The sequence below is a fragment of the Chrysemys picta genome, chromosome 9 (assembly GCF_011386835.1).
Source record: "Chrysemys picta bellii isolate R12L10 chromosome 9, ASM1138683v2, whole genome shotgun sequence".
Classification (NCBI taxonomy): Eukaryota; Metazoa; Chordata; order Testudines; family Emydidae; genus Chrysemys; species Chrysemys picta.
In genome coordinates, this window is record NC_088799.1 from 77,378,243 (window position 1) to 77,404,946 (window position 26,704).

A 26,704-nucleotide genomic window follows, 5' to 3' on the forward strand; every position below is an offset into this window, starting at 1 on the left:
ACCCCCTGATACTTGACAACATGGTCTCTGTTATCCACACCTTTGTCACTTCTCAGATGGATTACAGCAATGTAATACACCTAAGCATGAAGCTTTCAACACTTAGGAAACTCCAACTAGTACAGAATGCTGCAGCACATCTCCTCAGCAACACAGGCTACCATGAACACATCACCCCAGTCCTCTGCTCTTCACATGGACTTCCCATAGAATTTTGAATCAAGATCAAGGTCCCAGGTATGGCTCCACAAAGGTACTGAGGCACCTAACCCTCACACTGTTTTTAGGTGCCACTGCGATCCACAAAACTGCTGTTTGGCTGCTGCCTATCCCCATAGGTGCCTAAATTCACCCAACACCTACGTTTTCGCAGTAATAGTTGCCAAGGTGCCTAAGTTTCTACCTCTCAGCATGAGCACTGCTGCCTCCCTCTAGGCACCTATTGCTTGCTTAAGCCCCAAGGAGCAATCCATGAACCATGGAAAGACAGATGTTCACTCCCTGTCTCATGTGTAGGGCCCATCTAATAGGCATTCTTAGAGGACACCTAACTCCACACAGAACAGGAGTGATCCTTCCTTACAGCCCAGTGGTTTGTGCACTCACCTAGGATTCAGAAAACCATAAGTTCAAGTCCCCTTTCTGCCTGATGAGGTGTTCAGCTGTAGTTTTTGTAGGCCACCCCAACATTTTATGCACTATTTCCTTTTCTGTTAACTTGTTCTTCTTAAGGTTTTTATCCCTATCTACAGTTATCCTAACCCCACTCAGTATTGCTTTTCCCATTACTGTCTATGAACTACATTGTCCCAGTACAAGAAAACTCACAGTAAATGGCTGTGCAGAGACAAACCACCTCTTCATGGAAGTATTGTGCCTCAGTGAAAGTTATAAATATATAGCGACACATACATATATATACTCTCCCAAAACAAGGGACTCCACTTCACATGCTTCCACTGCACATGCATGTGACAGATATGTAGTCGAGTTGCTCAATGTGAAACTGGAAGGCACTCACATACTATGGTGAGGAGCACAGTATAAGAACCTATATAGAACAGGATAGAATAGAACAGTCTGGGATATTTTGCTCTGTATTAATGGCTAAATAACTTTACAGGTCATCAATCTGGCTTCAAATTAATTGCAGGGCCAAAACTGCAGAGATTCACTCTAATTGCTAGACCTCTCAGGGTTGATTTTTAAAGGAACCTCAACCTAACCTCCAGTTTTGTGCCCACAGTTAACTGTGGATACAAATCCAAGAATGTAGGAATCCAGCTACCTGATTTGTACATGCAGGTCAGGTAGCCAGATGTCTAAATAATAGCATTTACACCTGTAATTACAGGAGGCTGGAAACTCAGTTTTACATGACATCAGGTCCTTCTTGATGTAAAACATGGCTGGAAATGGAGGTACTGTCCTGAAATACCAGGAAAAAAGCTACCTCTAACCCAACCTAGAAAGTATTGGAAATTTTGGTGTGCTGGTACACCTCTACCCCGATATAATGCGACCCGATATAACACGAATTCGGATATAACGCGGTAAAGCAGCACTCCGGCGGATCAAAGCAAGTTCGATATAATGCGGTTTCACCTATAACGCAGTAAGACTTTTTGGCTCCTGAGGACAGCGTTATATCTAAGTAGAGGTGTAGTTAGAAAAACACATTTTTTCATAAAGATAATTTGGCCTTTATTCAATTCCTAGCTTCATTTATGTTGGCTTTTGTCAAGCAGCTAAGCCCAATGGATTTGACCCTTTGTGGAATTTTGAAACTAATCTATAATACCTGGGATACTTAGAAGTAACCATTTTATAAGGATTTTGTGACCCACATCAATGTCTAAAAGCTGTCTGTCTTTATATTTATTTAGGGAACCACAAGGCTTCTGATGAAGTCAATGAAAATTGTCTACGGGCTTGTCTATGCAAACATTCAGTTCATAGCATGCTGGGGTGTGAATCTACCCCGCACAAGCCTGCCACTGACTGACTGTGTGTACCTTGCTGACATGCATTAGCAGTTGGTTAATGGGTGTCAGCAGGGTGCACATGGACAATTAGTCCATGGCAGGCTAATGTGAGGTAAATTTACACCCCAACTTGCAGTGAATGAAATGTTTGCATAGGCAAGCCCTAAGAGTCTGAGTTCCTACTGAAGCCAATGGGAGTCTTTCCATTGATTTTAATGAGGTTGGATCAGGGATTTAATTACAATTTAGATGATAAATCAAGATGAATCTCAAAATTTGTCTGATATGTTTTAAAAAAATCCAACTTTACAGTACCAACAGCAATTGCTCCATATATGTTTTACAATGTATGGAATAAATTATACACATTTTAAAAATGATCTAAATAAATGTTTAGACAGAAGGAAGTACAATTTACCTTACAGCTACTGCAGGAGAGCAAATAAATAATGTTTGTTTTACCAACTCTGTGATTAATGTTCTTATTTGTAAGACTAACCAGTTACAATTTACAGTGTCAATAGGCCTCATTTTGAACTGCTCTGGTCTTAGATCAGTGTTTCATGTTAAGAATTAACTGATGATACAATCTGAATATCCTTGTCTGATGGTACAAAACATTAATATAGTTTAAATGAATAATAATACTCATCACCAGGGCCGGCTCCAGGCACCAGCTTAACAAGCAGGTGCTTGGGGCGGCCAGGGGAGAGGGGTGGCACCTGCGGCAATTCGGGGGCAGCAGGTCCCTCACTCCCTCTAGGAGCGAAGGATCTGCCGCTGAACTGCTGCGGTTTTTTTTTTTTTTTTGCTTGGGGCGGCAGAAATGCTGGAGCCGGCCCTGCTCGTCACGTAGGTAGTGCTTTTCATCCATAAAGCTCAGTGCTTTACAAAGATGGGGTAGTGTTAGGTCTCCTCTACATGACAATTAGTGCATGGCAAGCTGGGGTATAAATCTACAGTGCACTAACCTCCTGCACGCTAAGTGACCATGTGGACTCTGCTGCTGCACGCTGGGTCTATCAGGCACTTTGATCTACTGCTATGGAACTTTGTGTGTGCCAGGTTACTGTTATAGATTTACAACCCAGCTTGCCATGCATTAAATTCCCATATAGACATGACATTAGTTTCCCTGTTTTTACAGATGTAGAAAATAAGGCTCCTGTATTTTAGATCACAGGACCATCAAACTTTAGGAAAGCTTGAATTCAGTTCCAAACCCTGCAACTGGCCACTTTCTCTAGAACTGATCAAATCAGAATCTTCATCCAAATACTTCTGAACTTTGGAAAGGTTCATATCTGGATGTAATCTTTGTAACTTGGACTAAGCTCTGATTTGTAAAGGAAATGTAGATTTTTCAGGTGACCAAGAAGTTACTGTAGCAAGGTTCATTTGCAGGTAGTGAGCCCAATGGTATTCAGTGCACAGCGGCTCAGTGCATGGTAGCAAGTGTAATAATATAATTTTGGAAGTCCATTTCTCATGGCAAACCCATAGTTCCTTTTGTTTTAAGATCTATTAACTGATGTAAAGCACCAATTCTCCTGCACATAGTTAGCAGGAGAATGTAAGTGGGTAAGTACGATGTTTGGCTGGGAGCAGTGGCGGATTAGCCATGGAAAAATGGGCAGCCCTGCGCCCTGCTCTCCGGCAGTAGCATCAGGCAGGCAGAGCGGGGCAACCCCCTGTGCTCTGACCCCATTTCCCTGGAGGGACGGGGTGGGGGGGGGGTACTGCAGGTGGAAGAGATGGCAAGGGGTCCCCATTTGTCCTTGCCCAGGACCCCACTGTAGCCTGATTTGGGGTGTGTTAGTAGTGTTGATTTAATTTATCCACTTAATTTAATTCTGTTTAATTAATTTTAATCAACAATAATTAATTATTGTTATTATTATTATTAATAACTATTAATTATTATTACTATTATTATTTATATTAATTTGTATGGGTTTAGGCTCGCCAATTTGTTTGATCAGAAGATAAAGTTCGTCCTGAATCAGGCTTCAGAGAGTTTATAAAAGGACCTTCGGGGGTATGACAGGAACCTCACGCTGAGACAGATATAGTCATAAAGACCTTTTATTAAAATCAATGAAATAGTAAGCAAATGGTAAAACAGTTAGAATTACAGATAGGGTTACCATACGTCCGGATTTTCCCGGACATGTCCGGCTTTTGGGGGCTCAAATCCCCGTCCGGGGGGAAATCCCCAAAAGCCGGGCATGTCCGGGAAAATCAGGAGGGAGGGAGGGCTCGGCCGGGGCCTCTTTGGCTGGGGTCGGTGGTGCGGGGCCGGGGCCGGTGCGGGGCCGGGCCGGGGTCGCGGAGCCGGGGGCATGGTGCCGGGCCGGGAGCCGGGCCGGGCGCGCGGTGCCGGGCCGGGGTCCAGGGGCGCAGTGCCGGGCCGGGGGCCAGGCCGGGCCAGGAGCCGGGGTCGCAGTGCCGGGCCGGGCTGGGCGCGGGGCCGGGCGGGGAGCCGGGGGCGCGGTGCCGGGCCGGGAGCCGGGGTCGCGGGGCCGGGGGGCCAGGAGCCGGTCCGGGCCCGCGGGGCCGGGGAGCCGGGCCGGGCCCGTGGGTCCGGGGAGCCGGGCCCGCGGGGCCGGGAGCCGGGGGGCCGGGCCGGGAGCCGAGCCGGGGTCGCAGGGCCGGGCCTGCGGGGCCGGGGAGCCGGTCCCGGGTCGCGGGGCCGGGAGCCGGTCTGGGGTCGCGGGGTCGCCGGGCCGGGCTGGGGGCCGGGAGCCGGGGTCGCGGGGCCGGGAGCCGGGGGGTGCGCCGGGCCGCCGGGGGCCGGCAGTGCTGGGCGGGCCGGGGGTGGTCGGCTGGGGGCCGGGGCCGGCACCCCAGGGCCCGAGCCGACCCAGGCTAGAGCCGCCGGGGGGCCAGCCTGGCCCGCGCCTCCTCCCCCCACACTCCCCCTTACCTGCTTCAGGCTTCCCGCGAATCAAATGTTCGCGGGAAGCAGGGGAGGGGGCGGAGACTTTGGGGAGGGGGCGGAGTTGGGGCGGGGGCGGGGCTGGGGGCGGGGCCCCGTGGAGTGTCCTCCATTTGGAGGCACAAAATATGGTAACCCTAATTACAGAGTTACAATTGTATTACTGTTATTCAAGAGATACATATGATAATACAATATTATGTGCTGCAAACTTTGGTTAATACTCACACTCTGTTTTAATAACCTGGTGTTGGAAGATATGGGACCATGCCTCTGGCAGTTCCGGCTTCACACCTCTAGCAGAGGAAGCTAATGCAGAGCTGTTAAAGCTCTCTAACTTAACTCAATAAACCTTAAACTGAAATAAAGCATAGGGAAACCAAGCTTAGCCTAGTCCCCTTAAAACTTAAAGTTTGAAAAGAAACGAAGTACGGCCTATTAATAGTTAATAGCCGTCGTAGATGGGTAGCATCGATACGTTGTTGAAGATGGAGACAATGAAGAGTAGATAGGTGGATAGATTGCCTCTCAAATGGCGAGATGAATCGCCTTTTTACAGGGCATTGGTCGGAAATCCTTCCTCTTATGCCCAAATTTCATCTTTCCTCCACAGAAATGTTAGGGTACACTTACCCCATAGGCTAATATGTATGTGCGAATGGATGACAGATATGTATGCACTTGTGGTGTACTTGTTAAGTCTGTGGGTACAACTTTGAAAAATCCTCTTCGCCATCCTTCATTGTCTATTGGTTTAGGTAAAGGTCTCTAGATATTTGTGTAGGTGTTTTTTCTATTTGGGTAACAAATATAGGACATCTTTACTTTCCTAGGAAAAGGGTCCCAAAATATGCTAACTTTGCCTTAGCTTAACATACAGGGTTTTACCCTGTAGGTCTCTTGCATTGAAGCAAAAAAACTTATTTTTAATATAAATCTATAAACCTATTACATCAAATACTCAAATTTATAAGAAAAGATATATCTATGCAAGCAAGCAGATTAAACCTTAGGGTTACACCACAAAAACGGTAATTTGCCTCTGGCTGGGGGGCAATGCACTCTTTCACACAAAGAGCAAGTAGTGAAAGCAACTGTTTATTTGTGAGAATGTGACAGCAAGATTAGGATCACAGTAGAACAGGCTTTGACTGCAACATATTCTACAGGAATTGTTTACCTTTAAGCACAGGAGTTATACCACCATTAGAATTACTAACATGCTCACAATATCCAAGCATGTTGGGTGCCCTGCCCTCACCTGAGTATCCTGCTGCATCCAGCTTTCATTTGTGCTCCCCACATTACCATTAGAACTTCACCTACAGAGATCATGGCCTGGTCTACACTACGACTTTAATTCGGATTTATCAGCTTTAATTCGAATTTACCCTGCAACCGTCCACACAACGACGCTATTTATTTCGATATAAAGGGCCCTTTAAATCGATTTCTGTACTCCACCCCGACGAGCGGAGTAGCGCCAAAATCGATTTTAACATTTCGAATTAGGGATAGTGTGGCCGCAATTCGATGGTATTGGCTTCCGGGAGCTATCCCACAGTGCACCATTGTGACCGCTCTGGACAGCAATCTAAACTCGGATGCACTGGCCAGGTAGACAGGAAAAGCCCCGCGAACATTTGAATTTCATTTCCTGTTTGCCCAGCGTGGAGAGCACAGGTGACCACAGATAGCTCCTCAGTACAGGTAACCATGCAGGCCGATATTTGAAAAAGAGCACCAGCATGGACCGTGAGGGAGGTACTGGATCTGATCGCTATATGGGGAGAGGATTCAGTGCTTGCAGAACTTCGTTCTAAAAGACGAAATGCCAAAACTTTTGAAAAAATCTCCAAGGGCACGATGGAGAGAGGCCACAATAGGGACTCAGATCAGTGCCGCGTGAAAGTCAAGGAGCTCAGACAAGCCTATCAAAAAACAAAGGAGGCAAACGGTCGCTCTGGGTCAGAGCCGCGGACATGCCGCTTCTACGCCGAGCTGCATGCAATTCTAGGGGGGGCTGCCACCACTACCCCACCTGTGATCGTGGATTCCGGGTCGGGGATAGTCTCATCAGCTATACCTGAGGATTCTGCCGATGGGGGAGAGGAGGAGGAGGAGGAGGAAGAGCTTGCAGAGAGCACACAGCACTCCGTTCTCCCCAACAGCCAGGATCTTTTTCTCACCCTGACTGAAGTACCCTCCCAACCCTCCCAAGCCAGTATCCAAGACCCTGACCCCATGGAAGGGACCTCAGGTGAGTTTACCTTTTAAAATATAAAACTTGTTTTAAAAGCAAACGGTTTTTAATGATTACTTTGCCCTGAGGACTTGGGATGCATTCGCGGTCAGTTCAGCTACTGGAAAAGTCTGTTAACGTGTCTGGGGATGGAGCGGAAATCCTCCAGGGACATCTCCATGAAGCTCTCCTGGAGGTACTCCAAAAGCCTTGCCACAAGGTTTCTGGGCAGTGCATCCTTATTCCGTCCTCCATGGTAGGACACTTGACCACGCCATGCTTGCAGCAAGTAATCTGGTATCATTGCCTGACAAAGCCTGGCAGCATATGGTCCCGGTGTTTGCTGGCATTCAAGCAACATCCGTTCTTTATCTTGTTGTGTAATCCTCAGGAGAGTGATATCACTCATGGTAACCTGGTTGAAATACGGGAACTTAATTAAGGGGACAGAGGTGGCCGTTCCTACTGGGCTGTTTGCCTGTTGCGGAAAATAAATCCTCCCCTGCAGTTAGCCAAGCGCAGATGGGAAATTGGCCCTGAGCTTTTCGCGTTTGGCTAGCAGGGATCTTCCCTGTTACCAGCCAAGCGGTGGGGGGAGGGGTACCGTGATCATCCCAGAGAATTTATGGCGGGAGGGGGGCGGCGGCGGGGGGGGGGGGGGTTAGTTTGGTTCCTGCAGGGATCTTCCCTGATACCAGCCACGCGGTGGGGGGAGGGGTACAGCGATCATTCCAGAGAATTCATGGCGGGAGGGGGGGGGGGGTTAGTTTGTTTTCTGCTGCTGCTGAATGTTAACAGAAAAACCGTAGCACTCTACAGGCTATGCTTGGTATGTGGGAAAGGAGGGCGCAGAAGCTGTAAGACAATGGCTTACCATGGCCGCATGCAAGCCGAATTCTGTTGCCCGGACCTGTGATCTCTCGCAGCAAAGCCACAGGCACTCAGCATTAAGAGGCAAAATGCGACCTTGCACAGAAATCACATGTGCTAATGTGAATAGTGTTGGTCACCGTGAAAGAGTATAAGCATTGTTCTGCAAAATGTATCTTTTTAAACAATTCTCTCTTCTTTCCCCTCCCTACAGCAGCTGCAAATTCCTCAAGCCTCCCTCCTCCATCCCGAAGGCTATCACAGATAAGGCGTCGTAAAAAGAAGACGCGAGACGAGATGTTTTCAGAAATTATGGAATCCAGCCGCAGTGACAGAGCTCATCTGAATGAGTGGAAGGAAACGGTTGCAAAGTATAGGAAAGAAGCCAGTGAACGTGAGGACAGGAGGGACCAACGTGAGGACATGAGGGACCAACGTGAGGAGAGGAGAGACGCTCGAGATGAGAGGTGGCGGCAGGAAGATCAGAGGAGGCAGGATGCAATGCTGGGGCTGCTGCGTGAGCAAACAGACATGCTTCGGCGTCTGGTGGAGCTTCAGGAACGGCTGCAGGAAAACAGACTGCCGCTACAGCCCCTGTACCCCCCTCCCTCCTCCCCATGTTCCGTATCCTCCTCACCCAGATGTGTAAGAATGCGGGGGGGGGAGGCTCCGTACACCTTCCCATTCCACCCCAGTAGACAGCCCAAGCAAAAGGCTGTCATTTTTTTAACCTTTTCTTAGTGGCCTTTTCCTTCCCAGCAATCCTCCTCCCAAATACCACCCGGGTTCCCTCCTTCTTTTTCTAATCTATTAATAAAGAATAAATGATTTTTAAATGATAGTGACTTTATTTGGTTTGAAAGAAAGCTGGGGGAAGGGGGAGGGTGGGTTCCTTACAGAAAATGAGTCAATAAAGGGGGAGGGTTTTCATGAAGGAGAAACAAACAGATATTTCACACTGTAGCCTGGCCAGTCATGAAACTGGTTTTCAAAGCTTCTCTGATGCACAGCGCTTCCTGGTGTGCTCTTCTAATCGCCCTGGTGTCTGGCTGCGCGTAATCAGCAGCCAGGCGATTTGCCTCAGCCTCCCACCCCGCCATAAAGGTCTCCCCCTTACTTTCACAGAGATTGTGGAGCATGCAGCAAGCAGAAATAACAATGGGGAGATTTCTTTGGCTGAGGTCAGAGCGAGTCAATAATGATCGCCAGCGACCTTTTAAACGCCCAAATACACATTCTACCACCATTCTGCACTTGCTTAGCCTGTAGTTAAACAGCTCCTGACTCCTGTCCAGGCTGCCTGTGTATGGCTTCATGAGCCATGGCATTAAGGGGTAGGCTGGGTCCCCAAGAAAAACTATTGGCATTTCAACATCCCCAACGGTTATTTTCTGGTCCGGAAAGTAAGTCCCTTGCTGCAGCCCTTTAAAGAGAGTAGTGTTCCTGAAGACGCGAGCGTCATGAACCCTTCCCGCCCAGCCCGCGTTGATGTTGGTGAAACGTCCCTTGTGATCCACAAGTGTTTGCAGCACCATTGAAAAGTACCCCTTGCGGTTTATGTACTCGGTGGCTTGGTGCTCCGGTGCCAAGATAGGGATATGGGTTCCATCTATCGCCCCACCACAGTTAGGGAATCCCATTGCAGCAAAGCCATCCACTATGGCCTGCACATTTCCCAGAGTCACTAACTTTCGTAGCAGCACCTGAGTGATTGCTTTGGCTACTTGCATCACAGCAGCCCCCACAGTAGATTTGCCCACTCCAAATTGATTCCTGACTGACCGGTAGCTGTCTGGCGTTGCAAGCTTCCACAGGGCTATCGCCACGCGCTTCTCAACTGTGAGGGCTGCTCTCATCTTGGTATTCTGGCGTTTCAGGGCAGGGGACAGCAAGTCACAAAGTTCCATGAAAGTGCCCTTACGCATGCGAAAGTTCCGCAGCCACTGGGAATCATCCCACACCTGCAACACTATGCGGTCCCACCAGTCTGTGCTTGTTTCCCTTGCCCAGAATCGGCGTTCCATGGATAGAATCTGCCCCATTAACAACATGATCTCCAAAGCACCGGGGCCCGTGGTTTCACAGAATTCTGTATCCGTGTCCGTGTCCATGTCCATGTCCTCATCATGCTTGTCGCTGCGCTGCCGCCGCCGCTGCCTCTTCGCCTCGTTTTTCTGGTCCTGGCTGAGCATAAACTCCACGAGAACGCGCGAGGTGTTTACAATGTTCATGACTGCTGTTTTGAGCTGAGCGGGCTCCATGCTTGCCGTGGTATGGAGTCTGCAGTGTTCACCCACCCAGGAAAAAAGGCGCGAAATGGTTGTCTGCCGTCCGTTGCTTTCATGCAGGGAGGGAGGGAGGGAGGAGGTGAGGCTGTACCCAGAACCACCTGCGACGATGTTTTTTGTCCCATCAGGCACTGGGATCTCAACCCAGAATTCCAATGGGCGCGGGAGACTGCGGGAACTATGGGATAGCTATGGGATAGCTACCCACAGTGCAACGCTGCAGAAATCGACGCTAGCCCCGGTACTTGGACGCACACCACCGAATTAATGTGCTTAGTGTGGCCGCATACATTTCGACTTTTTACAACCTGTTTTCCAAATTCGATTATATAAATTCGGATTAATCCTGTAGTGTAGACATACCCCATGTGTCTTATGGGCAGAGTTCTTGGGCCAATAACTAGTCTCACTTTACTCCTTCGCTATTTAACCACCAGCCTTTCTCAAGTTTGTAATCTGTGAGCAGTTTCCAGTGATTTTTTAATAAAATGTTGCTCTCTCTCTCTCTGACTCTCTCCATCTCCTGCCCTGTTCATTCTGGTTTCCGGGAGGAGTCTTGTCTGGGTTCTGTCAGTGATCACAACGCTTTTTGGTTTCCTGCTTTCTTTCCTGGCTTCTTCCAGCATTTTTCCTCCTTCTTATGGGAAAATGTTTATTTAGTCATCTGTTCTCCATCAGCCTTTGTGGCCTCTGAGGCATAACACTCAGTTAATTATTTTAGTAATCTCTAATGTTCCTGTTAATGTATTACCCAAGCCAAGTTTTGGAGGCCTGTCTTCCTGGGCTGGGCCTCATTGATTTTGTGCTTTAAATAGTTTTTGTAGTTCATCCCATCTTGTGCAATGTTTCCTTTATCATTTTGCTTTTCTTAATGTTTTTATCCCAATCCCAATCTATAATGACCACTCAGTATTTGGGTTTCTGTTACTTTTGGTGAACTACATTATCCCAATCAGAGAAAACTCACAGTAAGTGGCAGTGCAGAGACAAACTACCTCAGCACAGAAGTATAGTGGCTCAGTGAGACACACTAGAGAGGTGGGCTAATAGCAGCTATACTAGCCTGTACCAGTTCTGATGCTCAGGACAGTGCAAGGATGGCCATTGTACTTGGCCTTTGCCTGTGTGTACGAGGGAGGAGACAGACTCTTTACCCAACCACCATTTGAACTCTTCTATTAGGGCCAGTAAAAACTTTGCCCTATATATATTTTCCTTTTGGGCCCCTGCACCCCAGGCTATATTATAATTTTCACTAATACTCTTTCCTATCAGATCCCCATCTGCTTATATAAGGGAGCTGTTTCAAAATTTTTCGCTGGTGCTGTACAATTGCCTGAATGCTTGTCCCTTCTTCTTACAGACTGATTTACATTAGGGTTGACTGAAAAATTTCCATCATAACTTGTTTTTTGACTGAAAATTGTTTTTTCATTTAAAAACTTTATTTTTTATTTTTGCAGGAAGTGTCTGCATTCCTCAAAGAAATTCAGTTTGTTCAGTTGAAAATTTCCAGGGAAAGGACCCCCCGCTATTTTGTGCCGAGCTCTAATTTACGTTCTCTGAGCCAGTACTCCGGTGAGCCTATTGTTTAGATGTAGGGAACCCCACCTGTTTCATAGAGAATCTCAGTGCCTCAGGAACTGAAAAATCTTCTGCTTGCATCATTTTTTAGTCACATATCCAAGTTCCTACTCTGCTGTTGTGATTCTTGGCCATGAGGATTTATAGTGCTGATATTACTCTTAAAGTTCTGGTCCCATCCTATTGCCCTCAGTAGATCTACCTGATGGAAGCGAGCAGAGAATTTCTCTAATTTATTTCCAAATTCCACCAGCCTACAGCAGTTTGCATGATTTTCTCAGTCTAATAAGAAATAAGTACACTGCAGAGTATCCTTCTCTGTTAAATTAGAGATCAGGCTAATAATGCAAACTTCTATTTTCTCACTCTGGTGGTGGATACCTATGGAGTGGTGCAACATTTGGGGGACATGCTAGTGCAAAAGACTAAATAAGATAACGGGTCATTTGTAGTTTATATACATAAGCCTCAGAACTTTAGATGTTTTTGCAAGATAAAATCTCCTTATGATAAATGTCAACAGCAACATTCAAAAAAGGACATGTGTAAAGGTAACCCACCTCAGAATGGGATCAGATCTTGTTTTTGAGTGGGATAGTGAAGTTCCACTGGAGGGGGACAGTATCTTAAACAATTAGGAAGATTGTATTTGCCACTGTAGAGTCAAAGGCATTCACTTATCTTTCTCTAGCCAGCCAAGCAGTTGTACAACCTATGATCTTATACTCTCTTGAGGAGAAAAAACAAACCAAGGAATGCAAATGTTATTTCAAACATTTTCATTTCTTACCTAGCTGTGTAAGCTATGCCATTGACATTAGATATTACATTTGAAAACATAAGTACATAAGTGGGAGTGTGGGCTCCAGCTGGGGTGTGGGCTCTAGACTGGGGTTGGGGGGTTTGGGGTGCGGGAGGGGGCTCAGGGGTGTAGGAGGGGGTGCACGCTGCAGGCTCGGGGAGGGGGGCTCAGGGCTTAGACAGAGGGTTGGGGTGTGGGGTCTGGGAGGGAGTTAGGGTGTGGGAAGGGGTTCTGACCTATAGACTATAACAGCGTTTAAAAGAGGACTGGATAAATTCATGGTGGTTAAGTCCATTAATGGCTATTAGCCAGGATGGGTAAGGAATGGTGTCCCTAGCCTCTGTTTGTCAGAGGATGGAGATGGATGGCAGGAGAGAGATCACTTGATCATTGCCTGTTAGGTTCACTCCCTCTGGGGCACCTGGCATTGGCCACTGTCAGTAGACAGGATACTGGGCTAGATGGACCTTTGGTCTGACCCGGTACGGCCGTTCTTATGTTCTTATGACCTGGGGCAGGGGTTTCAGGGTGTGGGCTCCGGCCAGGCGGCATTTACCTCAGATGGCTCCTAGTCGGTGGCGCCACAAGGCTAAGGCAGGTCTCCCTGCCTGCCCTGGCTCCACACTGCTCCCGAAAGTGGCCGGCATGTCCGGCCCCTAGGCAGAGATGCGACCAGGTGGATCTACACGGTGTGCACTGCCCACGCCCATAGGCGCCACCCCTGCAGCTCCCATTGGCCATGGTTCCCTGTGCCTAGGGGTTGCTTGGAGTTTCAGCTGCTGGATCTGGAGCCCTAACTGCACTTACATTTCAGAGTTATGGACAACCTCCGTTCCCAAGGTGTCCGTAACTCTGATGTTCTACTGTATGTCCCATTCCAAACTTATATTGCTTTCCCATACACTGATAGCATTTTACACCCAAATTGCACAGGTGTCAATGACCAGCAAAGCAAGCATGGGTGGAAGAGGACAGCAAAAAAACATTTGTAAGACTGAGGATATAATGGAAAGTGTGTCAAGAGAAGTTTGAAGGGGAAAGGATTCGAACTCTGTCACAGGGTGCTGCTCTGCTTACTGTTAGGTGATGCCCCCTTTGGGCAATTCTGGGGATTAGCTCTGCCTGGTCAAAACCCCTTTCCAGCAGTTGGACATTTCATCCCTCTCTGTCTGCAACCCCCTCTCTTGCTCTAGGAGCTGCTGCTTCCTTTGTGTGTCTCAACCCTCTGGCCAGGTCACTAAGTGTTTCCCCCTTCCAAGATAGGATACTTTCCAAGTCTCTGAGGATAAGCAGTATTCAATAGTCCGCACGCCCACTACCCTGACTCCTGCTGTGACTCAGACAGTCTGTTAGTTCACTGCCCCTGGTAATACCACTTGGTACTGGTTGGCGGAGGTACCCAGGCCTGCCCTCTACTCTGGGTTCTAGTCTGGGGCCCTTTACCAAGCAGTCAAGGTGTGCAGCTTCCTTCACCTTACTGCTCTTGCCACTGGACTACTGCCTATCGTGCTTCCACTCTTCCTAGTCAGACCCTCTCTCCTAGGTCTCAGGGATTCCTATCCCTCAGAGAGAGTGACTACCACTCTTCAACCTTTCTCTGTTGTCAGTCTCTTGGGTTTATGTAAATCCCACCTGTTCCCTCAAAGGTGAGCTTGCTTCCAATTAGCAGCCTCCTCATAGCGTAAATCTCTCCCCTGTTTACTGCTTAATTGGTTGATTGGGCCTGCCTGTCCTAATTCAACCTTTGAGGGCCAATGGCAGGGTGCCCACCCCATCACAAACTCCAAGACCTATGAATCCATGTCATGGACCAGGAGGAGTGATGAAGAATTGTGGGCACCTCAGACCCTGTATAAACAAGAAATAGAGTTGAGAAATAAAGGTGTCAATGAATATGCATGGTGCCAGGCAGTGAAGAGTCAGGCCCTGAAGGGATTTGAAGTCATTGAAGAAATCGTGTGAGGTGAGGGCTAAAAAGACATATTCTCTCTCTCTCTCTCTTTTTGTAATTATAATTGTACAACTTGTATTTAGCACTAAAAGAGGAAGCTGTAATTTCTCACCTGAGATTCAGCTATCTAACCTCCCTCACTCCAGTCCCTCCCTTTTCAGCGTTTGCTTGGAATGTAACGAAAAGGGCGATCAAAGGAAGGGGCAAGGGTAGCAGTATTCTGTTTCCTTTGGCTTTTGATGTTGGACTCCTTTGAGGTTTCCTACATGGGGGCGGAAAATGCTATGCTGCTACGGGGTGCTCCTTAGCTAAGGTTTTTATTGGTTAAATAGAGTGTACAAGTTGAACCCCATCAATTAGGGTTCCAGAAAAAACAGTGTGCTTAATGTACAGTGCTTTATGACCCTGCTGTGAGAAGAAATGCAGAGATTTGGTGGACCCTATCATCGATGTCATGTGATTCTAACAGATACTGTTGTCGCTGTGGCAAGGAAGCCAAGGAAATGTTGAGCCACTAGAGTCAGTTAGCTGTTGCTTTGAACTTGGTTCTAAGCTTTAACCATCCAAGTCTAAGCTTTTACTATCCAAGAGAGCAATGATTATACAGGTTTGTATAGCTAATCAGTGTGAGAATAGTAAGCTAGTCAGAGTGGTAATAGTGTTAAACATTCCCTCTGCTTAATTTTCGTTGTGTTGCATTTTGAATTTAATTACAGTATATGCTGTACTCTAAGAAGTGTAAAGAACCATAACCTTCCCCGTGGGGCCTCCTTCCATGTAGGAGACAGGAATCTCAGTGAGTTTGCACATGGGGAGATTCCTTCACATTCTTTCATAAGGTCTGTGTAGTTTGCTCCCCACCACATGTCAGAAACAGGCGAGGGAAGAAGTCGGCCTCCAAAACCAACAGAGCTCAGAGGTTCTGCTGAGGTCAATTACATGGCTTCCCCATATCCTCTTCAATCCTTGGTAGCAGGACTCTTGGAGGAGTTGGTCCGCTAGGGGCTCCCCAAACAGCTGCTACCCCCTCGGTATCTCTCGGTGGAATTTCCACATCTCTGAAGGAAATATAGGCCCCAGTTCAGCAAAACATTTACACACAGGCTAAACTTTAAGCATGGAAGTCAATGGGGCTTGTGACGCTGTACCCCATGTTCTTCGTAAAAATACTGTTGTAATATGAATATGGCATAACTAAGATATGTTTTATGTGAGGTATCATTGGAAAGGTTATGATTTGCTGAATGTGTGAATGTATCAATTTGTATTAATGTATCAGCTCTGTATCTGAAGTTAGGAATATTGACTATATAACAATTACAACTGTATGTGCACTTGGGGAATGCCCGCCAGACAGTAGGCAATCAGCCTGAATGGGCAATTAGGAAAGACAATATAATAAGTCTTTGAAGATGCTGATCTCTCCTCTTTCTGGAGTTTTTCCTGTGGACATTACAAATAAACCTTGTCTCATGGTGGCTTTAACACCGCAAGGTCATGTGATAATGTCACCTGGTACCACCTTGGACACTGCTGGTATTTTTGCACTGGAAACAAAATTTTATGTACATCCAATTAAAGGCTGAGAAGTTAGTCAATCAGGGCTCTCCTCCATTGCCTCCCCACCCAAGAAGGAAGACTTCTGAACGCACTTGAAGAAACAAAAGAACCAAGCTGGGGAAAGGCAAGAGCTTAGTCCAAGCTGAGACGGGGTCTAGCCTGTGAAGAGAAATAACTGGAACTCTAAGTTGCAGAAACTCTGCAACATGCCTAAAACAACATTTAGGGTGAAAAATTACTATTTGTAACCTGTTTCTTTAGTGAATTAAGCTTATGATGTGTGTTGTTTTATTTGCTCAGTAATCTGCTTTGTTCTGTTTGCTATCCCTTATCATTTAAAATTTACCTTTTGTAATTAATAAACGTATTTGTTGTTTATTCCAAAACCTAGTTTGTGCAATTCATAACTGGGGGAAAGAGCTGTGCATATCTCCCTCCACACTGAAGGAGAGGGCGGTTTTTATGAGCTTACGCTATATAGATCTCTATACAGTGCAAGACAATATAATGTTGGCTTTACACTCCAGAGGGGGTGTGCGCAGGAGAACTGGGCATTCCCCTAGCTGAGCCATCCCACAAAGAGCTAATCGCAGACTCGATGATTATACAGCTGGGTGTGTCCCTGCCTGTGTGTGTGCTGGAAAGGGGCTTGAGAGCAGCACAAGCCAAGGGAAACCCAGGCTGGTTGGACAGGTGGGCTCAGTGGGACCCCAGCACATCTGGTGGCACCCCGAAAGGGGGGTCTAACACGTCACAGGGCTATTCATGCTTAAGGTTAAATGTGAGTCTAAGTGTCTTGCTGAACTCAGGCCTTAATGCTGATGTCTCTCTATTTATTTTAGATCCTTATATGGCCCCTGTTACCATATGCAAGTGCCTCACAATCTTTAATGATTATCCTCACAACACCCCTGTGAGAAAGGCAAGTGTTTTTACCCCCATTTTACAGATGGGGAACTGAGGCAAAACAGACTGAGTGACTTGCCAACAGTTACACAGAAAGTTTGTGACAAAGCGGGGAAGCTGGATTTGCCAAATCCCAGGCTAGCACTCCAACCACTACACCATGCATCCTCTCTCTATAGTTAGCATTAATTTCCTGTGGGGCTGGAGGGCGGTTCCCAGTCTCAACCTCTCCCACACAGTGGAAGTCAATGCCTGTGGATACCTCTTGGAGGAACTTCTGTGGGATCGGGGAAGGAGTATATTGCCATATAGACAGATCCCACTGGGTTTTTATCTTTTCTGCCTCAGAGGAGGAGGGGATAATTTGGTTAGTGATTAGGTGAATTACCACTGCAAAAAACAGTTCACCAGTGCAGCTGGGGAGGAGGTGGGGAAGGCCACTTTACCTTTCTGGTCCCTATGAGGAGTTTTGTTATGAAAGTAGAATTTTTGGGCTTTCAGCCTTGCTGTTACAATGAAAAATGAATGAGCCTGCACTGCTGGGACACATTGGGAAAACCAAACAGTAGAAGCTTGAATAAGCAAATTTCCCCTGTGTTGGTAGAACTGCTATGTCAGAGGGAAGTTTTGCACTGACAGAACTTGTGAGGGGAGTCATAGCTACTGTGGCATTGGCTTGGAGTGGAGGAGAGGAGCTATGAGGTTGCTGATGTAAACAGGAGAGAGAGAGAGATCCTAAATAAGCTGCACACAGCCTGTCTGTCTGCTTGCTCCTAATCACAGCTGGGCCAGAACTAGAACCACTGATAAACTTATCTACCCCCAAAACATTCAGAAAATGGGGACTGGATCTCAACCGCCCCTGGATTTTGCTTCTGCTCATAGCAGGAGTCCTGAAATAAACACCTGACCCCCTTGAAAAATCAGGGGCTTACATCCTTCAGTATATTGGCTTTTTGGCACAAGGCAGCTGGCTCTCTCCCTCACTAATGCTGGACATTCATTGGTCAATATGTAAAGCAAACTTACATGTATTTCAATGTTTAAAGAGTTCCTTCTGCCCACAAAGAGACCTTCCACTTCCCTGAAGCCTCATTGTTCCCTGATTCACCACTCATCTCAAGCCTCCACTGTTCCCCTTCCCAACCCTTCATCCTTCAGGCACACAACCACCAACCTTCCAGAGGTAGAGGGATCCCTCTGAAGTCTGTAATTAGCTGGCACGGTTACCACTTAGCAATCACAGACATTTCTTATCTCCAGCAGGTGAGTGGCTGTCTCCAAAGTAATACCAACCCTGCTGGCCGAGCTACTGAGACTAGGAAAATGGCTGCTTCTCCCAGGGGAGCGTTACAGCACCAGGCCACTGGGCTAGTCCAATATTTTGCTTTTGATTCCTGACTGATTATAAAAAACACCCCCAGCAACAACTACCTTGTTTGTAATGCAGAAAACTGCTGGCACACAACCAAAATGCTGAAGACTTTAGGATCCTTAACCTCCTAAGGCTGACAATGTTATCATATAACTATAACATTTAAAATGAATAAATATATATATATATACCCCCACATTTACTACTCAACAGTGAGTGACTATTTTCTCTGACTAGCATGCTTATATTTAATGATTTATTTGAAAACAAAATAGATACACAGTACAGGGTTTATGTATAAATCATCCATATTTTCTATTTACTTCATACACCTGTTCTATATGAATGTGTATGTATCTATCGTTGTGCATTCTATGCCATTTAACCAGAAACAGACTTGCATTTACTATCTCTTCTTTAGTCTATATATTTTGTAATGCTTATTTGGGTACCACAATCCCTCTCTCTCCACCCCTCAATAATGTAATAACAGTACATAAAAGCCTCAGTACTAAATATTACAATGCCAGGAAATATGGAATGAGACTATATTTATGCATAATGTTAACAGTGGCAGATTTCTGGTTAAATGGCATAGCATGCATGATTTCTCTTTCACTTGGTGAGATTGGCTGAACAGATAAACAGTGGAAGACATAGCAGCTTTAGTTGTTACCCGATTAGAGTATTTTAATCTCAGTTTCACTTAAAATCAAGAACTGCACTATACAACTCCAAGCTAAAGTTCATTTTAGTGATCACTTGCACCAGAAAGCTTATGAGTTTCATCAAAAGCTGGAATGATTTTAGGGTCTCCGTTTTTATTCGTTACAGCATTGGCTGACAAAACCCATTACATCATCCACTTGGAACAGAAATTCTCTGCAGCTGCTTGTGTTGTGTGATGGGTTTTGTTTAAAAAAAATAAGACAGATTTTGGTTTCTTTCTTTCAGGGCAATTTTCCTTCAAATTGCTGAAAACTGTATGCTAAAAGGCTTAAAAAGACGTGAAAATGAAAAGGGCAGCACACAGCAGTTTTATCCATTCATTTTTTTAAATTTCCCTTCCAAAAAGACCTAGGGGGAAAAAATAGCCCCATTACCCTGCATATCCAGTGAATCTAGTGAAGCATGAAAAGCAAAGCACAGTGCCATGGCAATGGCAGATGGCACAAAGAAAGTAGGGAGGGGTCAAGCTCGGAAACATTTGTTCAATTTCTGACCTCAGAATGGACCACGGTATTAATTGGTTGAGTAGCAGAGAGTAATTAAACTGGAGGTGAGGAAAACGATTACTTTTCTTCAATGAGCAGAGGCACCGCACTATCAGTTTATACAGAGAAAAACTGCGGAGGACTGGAGTGCCAGTGCTTCACATCCTGTTTCCTTCCCTTGAATATCCGTGGCTTTGTGCATATGAATGGTCTGCACTTGAGGCAGAGGGTTTTTTTAGTGTGCCAGGCAGTCCAAATGCTTTTCATAGCACATGGCTGATATAGCCACATATTTAATTCTGAGATATCATTTTAATTACAGCCAAGAACTCCTGCCCTCTCAGGGAACAACCGAACCAAAAAAGGCAATTTTGTTGTTTTATAAATGAACACAGGCTTTATATTAGGGAATAACAGACTATTGCAAAGGAATTGTGATGACATGAAGACAGGCAGTATCTGGCTTCTATAGTTATGACATTAGAACATGTTAAGAAATTAACATTTGTTGCAGTTCTAAATCATTTAGTATTGCTAGGGTGTCTAGCTTTTTAATGAATTTGCTTAAATCAGCCCGCAGTTTTAACCCTCTTTTCTCCTCACCATCCTTTTCTGATCATCCCGTCATGCAGAACAGATTCACTTTTTGGATCCAGTTCCCCCTGATTTTGGTAGGAAACTGAATGATTTGAACTGAATTGTTTTGGTTACCTTTGAAATGGTTAGAGATCACCACACACATAAAAATAAATTTATAAACAGAAAGAAAAATGTTCATCTACTACTAAGACAAAATTAATTCCTTAATATTTGGAGTTTGCTGTCTATTATGATTAACGATTACTATTATTACAATAGACTTCACAGGCTTCAGTCAGGATCAGTGCTAGGCACTCTACTAGCATAAATGAAGACGTGAGGCAGATCCTCGGCTGGTGTGAATTGTGGAGCTATGACAATTGACACCAGTGGAGGATCTGCCCCATAGACCCTGCCCCTAAGAACTTCTCATATACTGTATTAAATAGACATACACCTCACCTTTGGTCTCCAGCAGGTTACAAAGTTGTAACAGTACCTAATCCTGCCAGGAAAATCAAAGTATTCCTCAGCTCAAACATTTGACAGCAGGCTCACAGACTGTGCTGATGGGATGGTTACAGCTGTACCCTATGTGACCTGTACCCTACCTGGAACCCACTGCAGCCTGTAGCACGACTGGGACCTTGCTCCTTTACTGCATTTAACCTGGCAATACCTTTCCTTTCTTCTTTGGACAGAAAGAAATTAGGCAAAAATCTTCAATGCTTTCCTGTGACTGAGCAGTGTGGGTGTTTCTGTGATAGAGAAGGTAGAGGCAATACATGCTAAGTATTACATTTACCCTCTCTACAATGCCTCTTGGGTCTCACAAGTCAAAGCCAGTGGTTCAACTCTATTTCTGAATCTGGGTGTTTCATAATAGGGCACAACATCTTGCAGAGAGGGCATCCATCTGGCTTTTCTTTAAGTGAACCATATCTTTTATAAAATAAGATGAATTAGTCAAATACTCTCATAATTCACAAGTCATGAATTCAGCACTAAAATGTGTAATGCACAGAAAGATATTACAATTAAATTCATATAACATAATATACAAAAAAAACTATGCTATAAGAATGCTAAGGTTGCAAAGTCAAGCACTCAGAAGTAAGGAAATGCCAGAATTAAGGTTCCCTGTGCATGCTTAATTTAACTCCCTTGTGCATATGCATTATGATAGGCTTTAATTACATCATCACATGATATTTTTTCCACGGGACCCCTGCCTCATTCAGTGCACAATGGATGGTGCTCACTTAATGGGCAGCTATTCAAAATGTTGTTTTCTCCTCGTTGTTCAATGTGTCGTTGTAGGCCTTATTTACTGCTGTGAATACAGAATTATTAATTTCCGTATGGGCTTTTCTATGGTGCTCTTCACTATAGTATGAGTGCTTCATAAATATCAACAAATATATTTTCAAAACACCTCTGTGAGGTTAGTGGCTTTTATTCCCATTTTACAGATGGGGAATGGAGGTACACAGAGATTAATGTCAAAGGTGTCCACTAACTTCAGGTGCCCAATTTGAGATGCCTAGGGCCTGATTTTTCAGAATACTTCGCTTGTCTGCAGCTATGAGTGCTCAGCCTTAGGGTCTCAGATTGGGCACCCCTAAAACAGGGAACATACAGTTAGTGGCCACCTGTGAACAGTCTCATTTACATGCCTGGTCAAGGATGACATGGGAACTCTATGGCAGACGCAGGAAGAGAATCCAGTTCTCCAGGGCAGCAGTCAACTGCTTTAACCACTTGACCATCCTTTCTCTTCCTGCAATCCCCTGCCTCTTTCACTACACACCTTCCAACTTCTGCAAGAAATGACGCAGGGCTTCTACGGACAACAGCCTCCTGCACCACACCACCCTGATTCATCCCCAGAGCAGGTCCATGCTGTGCACCCTAAGAGGAAGTGGTCCTTTGGAAAAAATAGTATGCGCTCATAGTCTTTAATTGTACCATAATGTATACATACAAGGGGGCTGACTTAAGGTTGCACAAGCAAACTTAGTTCTGGCATTTCCTAACTTCTGAGTATGTGGCTTTGCAGCTGTAATAGTGTTCTTTTAGTGTACTTTTGTGTGTAATTTCTTAGGGATTATTTTAAATCCGAACTGAAATCACAGAAATTCCATCACGTGACATCATATTGGTGTTCCTTTGTACTTAATGCAATGTGTCCTCCTGATCTATGGATTAATTTCTTGTTTGAATTAATTTTATATTTTGGGATGTTAAGATTTTTATTCCACTGGGTTTTCTGTAAAGTGCTGTGTGCGCTTTGGAGGTATAAGGGTCTACTTTATTCAAATAATTACTGGGCCAAATCTTGTCGTCTTTACTCAAAACATACTCACGCAAATTTTCCTCTCCATCACACCAGTGCAACAACATTACACAGTAAAGTCACAGCAAAGAGAGTAGGGTTGCACTGGTATCCATGAAGAATTTTGCCCATATGGAACTTTGCCTGATCCTGATCCACATCTTGATCCTAACTTTTCCCCAGTATGTTATTTATAGGGTTAAATATCAAAAGCATTATTAAAGTATTCAGTGTAACTACATTAGTTTGATAACCATCTGGGATAACGGAGCAGAAGCTCTAGTGATTTGAAATTACATAGGTGATGCTTTGTTTTGATTCTATTCTATATACATTTGATTGCATAGCACTTTGTCACTTGACAGGTAAGCTAGATAGCTGGCTTTAAAACTTACTCGCTACCCACTTATACTTTGGAAATGTATTCATTGTGCATATACTGCTGGTTATGAGCACAGGCACTTCTGTGCGTTATGCATGTATGTAGTCAGTATCATTGGACTGTGCAGAAGATGTTGGATAGCTTTACAGCTACCTTCTGATGAAACCTTTTGAGGCTGGTTATCAACACAGCAAAAGAACCCTTGCCCTTGGCTGTCCTGTTTTGAGACATGAGAACTGCCATGATTACCTTATAAAGAAAAAGGGACAAGTTGGGGAAATTTCCAGTTTATTTCAGTGCTAATCAAAAAATGTAAGATTGTCATACAACAAATGGCAGCACCACAGCTGGATTATATTATGCTAAACAGTAGTTTAGTCTTCTGAGGGCTCTCCTACTTTGGAGTAGTTCCAGTTTTGGGGTTTAGTGCACAGGTAGTTGGGTGGTGTTAGTGGCTTGTGAGGAAGTCAGTGTGGATGGTCTGGTGGTCCCTTCTGGCCTTAAACTGGACTCTAAACTTCACTCATGGAGAACAGGTAGGATTCATGAAGGAGAGAGTTGCGCCAAATAAATTTGTGAGCTCCTTTGAGGAACCATCTTGCTCTTGCTTTCTCTTTGGATCCGGAAGAGACGTGTAATAAGATTGAATTAACAGTGTTAATATTTATGTTATAGGAAGGCCCATGGCCCCTGTACTATCTGGGATCCAATTTCAGGCTTCACGGCAGATGTTTGGTGTCTGCATAGAAGCGAGAACTGTGTGATGTGTGAGATCAGATGAATGCAGGAGGAGATAAGAGGCAAGCTATCTGAATCTTGTTACACAATGGCTCTATGTACTTGGCTTTTGTGTATGTGTGAGAAAAAAATAATAATCTCCCACTGTTATTCTAGCACCACTACTGCTCTACCAGTGCCAGCAACAGTGTGGGAGCATTCGACCCAGCAGCTAGTGTTTTTGCCACTAGGTAACATGCTACAGATTTCCCTCCTGTTCAGATACTTGCAGCTTGAAAGTGGATTCTAGCTACTACCCTGGTCTAAGTAATATCCCTGGCGCTTAGTAAATTCTCTCCCAGCCTCTTCCAAGCAGACACCACCCACAAGTTCTCACTCTCTTCCCACTACTGTTTTTTGCAAGTAGCCTCACAAGGGTACCACGCCTTCACATCTGTCCACCTGCAAGCTTTGCAAGTGGCTGGGACCATTACCTGGATAACCAACCTGGGTTTGGGTCCATTGCAGCAGAATCTCAGTTTTCATTTAAAAACAACAACAACAACAGGCAGGGGGTGGTAAGTTACTAGCCCTTTGCCTTGTGAAAGCAGCTTGAAATGTAAACTAATCACTAGGGTTGAAAGGATACAGCAGCTGAGCTATATTTCCACAGCAGAAGGCTGGGGAACACCCTGAAGAGCCTCTGTCCCACATTTTTAAATATAAAAGGTCAGCCCAAATCACTGATCTCACCTCAGACCCGAGGCTGGGCCTGCACCTAGTGCTATGATACTGGTGGACAGGAATTGTGCCAGGGGAGGGGAAAGATGGCAACAAATTGGCTCATAGGCCCATTCCCAAATATGCTAAATCCATGTCTGCGTGTTAAAGAGGTCAGTCCTCAGCAACTGCTACCACACCATGGGGGTGCCTGCCACTGACAACGGTGCTGCAAAAGGAAATCTCTTCCTGTGTCCCCCACCAGCACCCTTAGGGGTGAAGGATTGAAGAGCCAGTACTGGAAGAACACCAGGGGGACAAGGGGCTCCAATTCCTCACTACCTTCTATGGAAGATTTACTCCCTCACCTGAACCCCTCCACCACCTAGGGGAGACACCCTCACCCCTAAGAGTCACACCTACTATTGCCAACCCCAGGTGTTCAAAAGCCACGAGTGAGCCACCAAAAGTCATAACTTTGGCTTTAAAAAAATATATTTTTCTAAAGTTTAGTGATTTATTATTCTGCTTGCCCCCTGGTTTCCAAGCCTTTGGAGTGCACACGGGTCATGTTTTCCAGTTTTTCCTCCCATCTCATGAAGACTAGAAACACTTTTAAAATGAAAGCTCATGTTCTCAACTAAAGCAACGGACTCCAGGAGCTGGGGCTTTAACGCCAAATATCACGAGATGCATGACAAAATTGAGAGAATGGGCCATATTGCACACCCCCTTGACACAGGAGTGGTGGAAGCTCTCTGAAAGTATGTGTGTGAGGGGGGAGGGGGCACTGGGATTCAGCATTTCACAAGAATATTCCTTGTCAAAGGATATTAAACAGCTTACTATGGCCCAATACAAAAGGTAATCTGCTGGAGTTTTAGGAAACCACAATGGAGGTTTAAAGATTAAAATAGATTAAAGGTGAGAGGAATGAAAACCTTCCAGCTCATTAATTCATTTTGAAGTCCTCCCAAGAAAAAATTAAACATCTGAGGACCATACTTTAATATGTTCTGCTTTGGATATTACTTGATCTTGCCTAGAAGGATTTATTATCAATAAGTTAACAAGGGCCTTCATGCCACCCCTTCCCCTGAGGACCTGCCCCCACACCACCCCTTCTGCTGAAGCCCCACCCCCTGCTCCTCTCCTCCTCCAATCGCTCGCCCTTACAGCCACCCTCCCACTTCTAAAAGTGATGGGGCCATGGCCCTTTGGCTGCCCCTGTTCCGGTGCTCCTGACCTGATACCACCATTATCAGCACATGTCCCACTCACTGCTACCACCATCACTATAGATGTGAGGAACAGCTGTCAGGTAGGGGAACCACAGACAATTTCCATGAGTGATGGGAAAGGGGATATACAGTTTATTGAATAGAGTTAGAAGGATTGATGGATTTGGATGCAAGGGAGAATTTATTGGGGTCCGGGGGAGAGAAGAGAGACGGAAAGAGACGACCAGTGGAATTAGCGTGGGGGAAGGAAAGTATTAAATTGGAGGAAGCCTTGTGGGCAAGAGCATCTTACTATTTTCCCCAGGAAACTACTGGCCAAGGAAGTAAAATATTGAGGGAGCCCCTTGTTATGCTGGGGGGGGGGGAGGGAAGTGTTATTAAAACAAGTAAGGTCTAGACTTATTGTTACTGCTAGAAATGCCTAGCAGGGATTACAGGTGTTAAACTAGAATGATTGCGCACTTTATGATGAAAGAAATATCCTGGCCTTTATCAGTCATTGTGTACATGTCTTTATCTTACTCATTTACCAAAGGGTAAATCCAATAAATCTCAGCATATTCTGGAGCATCCTTCAGCATATCAGAAGGATCAGGAAATCAAACCCACACAGTTCTCTGCCTTCTATCTGGAATACCCATCAAATTTTGTTTAGAGCATAACTTAACTTGATGAATGAATGGATTTATTTAGATCAGAAACTTACCACAGAGTAATCATGGTTTCCACTATACCATGCACCACGTTCACAGGATGCACGTTAACCACAACTACATTATACCCCTGAAAAACATGAGTACAGCTACGTAGAATAAAATAAACTCCTCTGAGCGTTTGATCTGCAAGATGTTGTACACAGTCTTCAGCACTGATCCCGCAAAGCAAGTAAGCATGTGCATCATCCTGCTGAAGTCAATGGCAGAATGGCATTTGGTGTAATCAGAACTAGTATGTGTCAAATGGTGGAGCAATGGCCTACCCTTTACTCTGGGTTCCAGCTCACAGACCATCTAAT

At 45.4% G+C, this 26,704-nt stretch overlaps 1 protein-coding gene and 1 long non-coding RNA gene across 3 annotated transcripts in view; one reads left to right on the forward strand and one right to left on the reverse strand.

Moving 5' to 3' along the window:
* Positions 1-26,704, reverse strand: part of LOC112059293 (uncharacterized) — a 92,857-nt gene that overhangs the window by 29,110 nt on the left and 37,043 nt on the right. The gene's annotated exons all lie outside the window — the stretch shown is intronic.
* LOC135973423 (uncharacterized) lies at positions 20-8,909 on the forward strand. Its single transcript, XM_065556523.1, has 2 exons — positions 20-7,183; positions 8,250-8,909. Exons 1-2 carry the CDS (start codon positions 6,790-6,792, stop codon positions 8,774-8,776), a joined length of 921 nt encoding a protein of 306 aa, XP_065412595.1. The 5' UTR covers positions 20-6,789; the 3' UTR covers positions 8,777-8,909.